Here is a 6,879-nt window from a genome sequence, read left to right as displayed (position 1 = left end):
ATAATCTCATATTTGGCGGCATCTAAAAACCAAAATCCTTAGATCGTTGCCATATGCTCTTTGAAATCGATTACTACGACCGACTACGCGTTTTCTTCCATTTCTTAATTAATCGGTTGCGAATACATAATATTTTCTTAAAAAATAGCCAACAACACCCGCAATCTTACTATAAGGAAATAACAAAATGGAAATACAGCAGATTAAAGTGTGAAAATAAAATGGAATTATGCACTCTTACAATATATAGAAATTTCTAGTAAGAGCGCATACCCTGTAGGAAAAAGTATACCAGTTAGAGTACATTCGTTTTGTAATTAGAGCTAAATTACAAACATGCACCAGAGGCTTTATATCTGACTTTACCGACGAATAGACGAATTCTTAGAATACCAAATCTCAATGAGCAAACGGAAGCCTCGAAAATTTGGGATTATACATATTTTTGCCATTACCTTTCTTTGTTTTTTACTGGTTGGTTGGATTCTATTGCAAGTGTTGGACCTTAAAAGCATTAAATTAAAACATTTCATACAGGATTCTTATTTAGAAACCACTGAAGACGATACTGTTATTGCTTTTAAATGCATATTGTTGTTGTAGCACTAATTCTCTTAACGTATCATCTGTTGGAATACTTTCAAGGCTATTGCACAACCTTCTGAAGCGAATCTTAAGAGGATTTTTTTCTATTAGAAGAACTCTTAATCCGTCGACCAGATTGACTATGTATTTTTGGCATTCACCAAGGGAGATGCATTTACCATGCCATGCACAGGCGAAGCGCAAATGAGTTCAATGCTGCTGATTGGTAATATTAGATACTCGCACACAGATTCACACTGAGTCATCAGCAATCTGAGAGTAGCTGTATTATGCCCGCCCGACTGGTCCATCGTGCGCGCTGCTGGAGCCACAATGCGCTGAGTGCTATCGTTCGCCTCATAATCATTGGCAATTTGAATTCGCATTTAATTTGCAGTTGAAAGCAATGAGATTTCCATAGAAAATTTGCCAGACACAGACGCATATTGCTGTCCGCGCTCACTTCCTCTGTTTATTGTAATAAAATTTATATTTTAATACAATTTTCAACTTATGAACCATCATGAAATTACAAACAAAAGTTGATCAGCCGGATTTTGCTCCGCATTGCTTCACAGCGCTCCGTTGGTTCTATATTGGAGCAGCGCACTTGATGGCTAAAAGCTTTGTGTGCTTATTAAAAGCATTTACATATTTACATTGGATTATGTGTGTTTCCTTATGAATATATATATTTATGCAAAAAGATAGTTCTCAGTTGATCATTTTCGCAAATGAATGTATTCATTAATGGCTAAATTCCATAAATCAAACGTTTATTTGGAACACTCTTGAAGCTTTCAAATATCAAAAGCCTATTTTATTTTCCTACGGCTTATCTAACGGTTTTTATCAAAAAGTGATTGTATTCGCTCAATTGAAAAGCACCTGAATCTGTGAATGTGTAAATATATTTATAGACTTATATATCTACATATAATTAAATGCCTAAAATATATGAAAAGAAATGATGCAAGCATCTTTTTATATCTACAAAGATTCAGATAAAAAGAACTTATGTTCAAATTAGTTTTAAAATTACACTTATTGTTACTTAAAGCGTTAGGTCACTCTAGAATTTTCAAGTTTTTTGAATCAAGAATTTTTAGTTTATTGATGAAAAATAAAAACTCCAAACAAGAAAATGAGGAACATTCCAATGTCCTCTCGGATCTCTACCAAAAGATTTCAGTTTTTTGTAAAGTTTACATCCAAATGTGCTCCCTAATGCGATCCTATGTTCCAAATTTTATTTTCATAACTTTATTTATGGATTAGTTATGACACTGTAATGGTTTTCGCCATTTTGTGAGCGTGGCAGGGGACCGATTTTGCCAAAAAGCAACCTTCTCAGGGTGCCAAGGAATATGTGTTCCAAGTTTTATTAAGATATCTTAATTTTTACTCAAGTTATCGCTTGCACGGACAGACGGACAGACATCCGGATTTCAACTCCACTCGTCATCCTGATCATTTATATATATAAAACCCCATATCTAACTCTTTTATTTCTTGGTGACACAAACAACCGTTATGTGAACAAAACTATAACACTCTGTGCAACATGTTGCGAGAGTATAAAAACAATAATATTATCGACCGACTTCTGCAATGATCCACAAAATTGTTCACAATGATCGCTTCGACACGCTTGATTACATAATATGCATATAGAAATATATATGTACATGAATATATAAATAATAAGTATACATACGTACAGATGTATATGAGGATTTATAGTCGATTATAAATGTTTGCATGTATATATTTAAACAAATCAATGGGAAAAGCTGCTTTCTCACATTCACATTTGCAATCATTTGTGGTGTCATTTGCCCACAACCAATTAAACGCTTCCGCTAAATGTTAATAAATCAATTGAATGTTGTACACCACAAAAATTCAGCACAATAATAATCCTGGAACCACGTATCCACTATTATTTGTAGCCTCCATTGAGTGTAATATTAATTTAATGCGATATAATAATAAAATATGAATTCTCTAGCGACAATTTAAAGTTAGGGGAAAGAGCGTAAAAAACTGCCGCTGCAATTGATTGCACTTCCGCTAATTCCTTTCGCATGCATTCATTTTTCTGCAAACCAGAGTTAAGAGCATTCCGCAGCTACGACATCCGCTTGGTCAAGTTAAACTAGTCGACAAAGCAGCTGTCAAACGAAATTGATTTTTTATTTAATTATTTATTTTTAAATTCATATGGCACACTTCTGGTTGATCAGCGCTGTTCAGATTATGTTATCATTACAAAGCGATCAGTGTGGCTATTTTCAAGTGTTGAGATATATCCAACTGCCCTTTGAAATCAAGTTTTTTATTCAGACATTTTTATTAAATATCTTTTATCAATTCGAATTTAACACAATTGAAATATTTATACTTGTTTGTACTCGTATTCAATGATTTATTGTACGAAAATGTCAACACGTTCTCTGCACTGGAATTTCTTGCCATATGAGCCATCTTCGTAACCGCTACACCCAATTATCACACGTCCTCACAGTAAAGCGATGTGTTTTCAGACAAAGTTACAATTTCTTGACTTCTGAAAGTAAAGTAACAGAAAAATATGCCCAGGGACGTTCTTTTTTCGAGAGAGGGCCAATTGTCGTTTACTATTAGAAGCAAGAGCTATGATTCCGGACCATTAAGGGTCTGCCGTTATTGAAACATTTTCTCATTTTACAAATAATGCAATAATAAGTTTTATTTTTGGATTTTGTAATTTACAAAATTTTAGACTTTCAGACAAGCTTATATTGGTTTTGGTCTATAGGAAATATTAAGAAATATATCATTATCTGTATCTTGATTAGGTTCGATTCGCCATCTTCGCCATAACGCACAAGTCATAACACAATGCAAATTGCCAATAAATAGCTAGACCCGTTAAAGCATTGATGGGTGCGAGCTCGGCTGTACGCTCGCTTATCGTTAAAAATAACATATCCAGCTGAGCGCAACAGCGTTTTGCAAGCAACTGGCCAACAACACGAGCAACAAATATAAGATAATGAATGGGGAAATAAAAAACAAATAATTGTAAATGCAGTGAAAACATCAATTTTTGAATGTAAACTGCAAACTGCAAAGAGATATAATACAAAAGATTATACATGCCATAAATGTATACATTTATGTACATACATATGTAGTTGCTGCATATTCACTTAAGCCACACACCAGTTTATTGAACGTGCAATCATACATTTCTCATGTAAAAATTACGCAGAAGCCGTTGCTTTTGCTACTCGATCATCAGCGGCGATGAACAGATGATAAATTTACGAAGCAGTATGAACTGGCTGCCATATTTTGTAAATATACGAAAACACGAAATGGACTGCGATCGATCACATTCACTTCGCGTACTGCCAGAGTGTAGCAACACAGCTGATCTGGAGCAGAACGCCGATTTATTTTTTTAAACACATGCAACCTATTAATGTGCGTCCATACATATATGTTAAATAAAATAAGAAATATGTATTTCAAAGAATTCGCATAAATTTTTTACCAAGATTGTTTCTTAAAACATAAAAACATAAGCTCTATTAGTCATCAGCCGTAAATAAAGCGTATCTTTAGGTGTTGCTTAGCACCACATATTTCGGTAAAATATCAAAAATATCCTTTACAAAAACCCAACATGATCGCGCATAATTCACACGCTGTCGCGTATTAAAGCAGCTAAATCACACCTTCACACAAGCATAATCCGCACATTTTCATTCATAGAAGCTAAGCACAAAATATTCTTCCCAAATTGGCGCGATCGCCATTCAAGCTCCTACATCCGTGCCTAATTTACCACCATCACCCAATTAACATGTTAGACACACCGCAGCATAATGGAAGTTACTGGCGAATGCTATAACGGACGCGACTTTGCTATGCTAAATTGTTAGCGCTAAGCGCCGTGCTTAGTCATCTTTGCCTGTTTTGAATACCTAAAAAGTTTTGGCACATTGTCATGGATCATGGATTTTGAAGGCGTTGAAAATCTCGAATTTTGAACATTTTACGGCAATTTTTTACTGCGAATGTTCGCACTTAATTAGCATTGAAAAGGATTTTCGGCTTACAGATTCTTAATAAACAAGCTGACAGTAAGATGGCAAATCTGTATTGGTGAAGCTTATCTTGGGATTTATCCGTAGTTTTATTTTATTTTTAGCGGATCAAATTTTAAAGTAACTGTCGGCTCATTTTTTTTTAAGCTTATATAAATATTTTATCTAACGTCTTCATTTTCTAAAACCTTTTTTAACAATTCACTTCTATCTATTTACAGATAACGATCTGCATTTACTTGTCCATCGACTCAACATCGGCTGTGTATAATGTCGACAGATCGCAATCTGAACATAGACCTTCTGTATGATTTCAAGGAGGACTTCGAGTGTACCGAATTCAACGGTGTATGCAAGCGAGCACAACATGTGCACCCAGTTGTGGTTCCATAGCACTTTGTCGACAATGTACAGCTCGTTTGCTTGAGTCGCACCATATTCCAAATGTGTCTTGGCGTCTTACATCCCACCAGTCAAGTGGGTCATTTTCACCAGTGAATTGGTTTGGAACGCAGGAAGTCAAGCGACTTCTGTTAGTAATGCCGGAACGCATACTTTTACCTGTGATGTGATCGTCGGTCCTACTGAGCAGACAACAGCAAGTCCATTCACTTGAGATCATATAACTCCAGTTGAAAATGGTAAGCTCTGTTATAATTAAATAAAATTAAAAGTTAATTTGTATTTTTCTTTCAGGTGTAAACACTGTCACAATGAGGGAGATGTTAAGTGTTCCTGTGGTCCGAACACATACATATTTTGGCAAGAAAAATAAAGCTTGTACTATTTATAAACCATTTGAATTAACTTTATTTAAATAATTTAATAATTTATATCAATAAAGTTCAAATTTTAAACTACATTGGTTTCAATTTTATTTCACATTGTGGCTGAGAAACCGTTATCTCAAGAGAACAGACTACAGGTAAGTGCAAATACAACCAACCTAATATTGGGAGAATGTTTCATAAGTTTAGTCGTCAAAACGTAGTGCGAAAATCTTCAGAGTGTAGAACTGACGCAACGAGCCGGTACATTTGGTGTACAATAGCGGGTAGAACTGTCAAAGTAAGTAGCACCTGGACAGAAGTAGAGCGCTCCACTCCAGACGTTGCCATTTATGAAACAATAAACATACCTTAATCAGAGAGAAGATGTTATATGTAAGTACTGAAAAGAAGGAGTATTAAAATCTACTCACGCTTTACATGTTGTTGTAAGATTATTGCCGACAGGAAAACGACCATTTATTAGTATGGTTTGACAATACGCAACTGGGTCGAAGAAGTATCTACTCGTGGAAGTAGTACTGACAGTAGTACTTTCGGTGCAATCGCCGACTGTATTCGTATCATCAAACGGCTTGCAAATGCCGTTAGAAGTCGTCGAACAAATATATCCACTGGGGCAACTGGTGGGAGTTCCGGTTGGTATGCCATTGACGCACACTTGGAAGTGCGTTTGCGATATGCAGGCTAAATTGGTAGGGCGCGAGCAAGCATTGCAGATAGCGGTGGCGAAATGTGACGAATTGGAGAATAAAAGCACGAGGATTGCGGTAGGAACATACTAATTGCAAACAAAATTACGTGTAGAGTACATGATAACAAAGGCTGGACGAATTTCTTCGAAATGACTCTAATTTTCCACTTACAGATTTGAATTTGAACATATTGAAATATTTAACTTTCCCTTTCTGCAATGCACTTTCGTCGTGTAAATCGGCTGGCAAACGCAATGCAACTGGAATTTAGTTCGTGATGTCGCTATTTAAATCGTTTCCCTTAGGTTGTGAGTTATCTTATCAGAACATATAGAGATATTTTAATAGTTAGTCTGAGTCCATACTATGTAAAGTGAAAAATAGTTTATCTAGCATTAAACTGGGTAAATATTTAGGTATTTATAAATTTTATTCAATTCTACAATTACACTTGACGTTTTAATATCTCAATTAGATACAAAGAAAATTAATATTGTTGTTTATATGGAAGAGTAAATTCGTGAAAAACATTTATTCATTTAACATGATATGGAAAATATGACAACTACAACAGTATATCCAGTTGTAAGATAATAACCGATTGATCAATTGAAACAAAAGAGAGAAAAAGTTAAAAAAACAACATAGAAATGCTACGAGATTTTCTCTTATCCTACAAAATATTCAAACTATCAGTACCAAGAATGTTATCGA

General features: G+C 35.0%; 1 protein-coding gene and 1 long non-coding RNA gene across 2 annotated transcripts; one reads left to right on the top strand and one right to left on the bottom strand.

Moving 5' to 3' along the window:
• Positions 1-4,986: 4,986 nt before the first annotated feature.
• LOC128921465 (uncharacterized) lies at positions 4,987-6,027 on the top strand. The gene is made up of 2 exons (XR_008470907.1): positions 4,987-5,323; positions 5,379-6,027. It is a non-coding gene; the product is annotated as an uncharacterized LOC128921465 (long non-coding RNA).
• Positions 5,541-6,483, bottom strand: LOC105219964 (uncharacterized). The gene is made up of 3 exons (XM_011196324.3): positions 6,337-6,483; positions 5,884-6,251; positions 5,541-5,820 (listed from the first exon to the last, which is right to left on the bottom strand). The coding sequence occupies exons 1-3, from the start codon at positions 6,352-6,354 to the stop codon at positions 5,685-5,687; spliced, it is 522 nt and encodes a 173-aa protein (XP_011194626.2). The 5' UTR covers positions 6,355-6,483; the 3' UTR covers positions 5,541-5,684.
• Between the last annotated feature and the right edge of the window lie 396 nt (positions 6,484-6,879).

The sequence above is a fragment of the Zeugodacus cucurbitae genome, chromosome 4, assembly GCF_028554725.1.
Source record: "Zeugodacus cucurbitae isolate PBARC_wt_2022May chromosome 4, idZeuCucr1.2, whole genome shotgun sequence".
Lineage (NCBI taxonomy): Eukaryota > Metazoa > Arthropoda > Insecta > Diptera > Tephritidae > Zeugodacus > Zeugodacus cucurbitae.
This window is presented reverse-complemented; position numbering and strand designations above follow the sequence as displayed.

Bases quoted from the DNA above. Each gene is read 5' to 3' on its own strand.
- LOC105219964 (XM_011196324.3), bottom strand. The intron at 5,821-5,883 runs GTGAGTAGATTT...TCTCTGATTAAG, and splicing joins CTTACAACAACATGTAAAGC to GTATGTTTATTGTTTCATAA.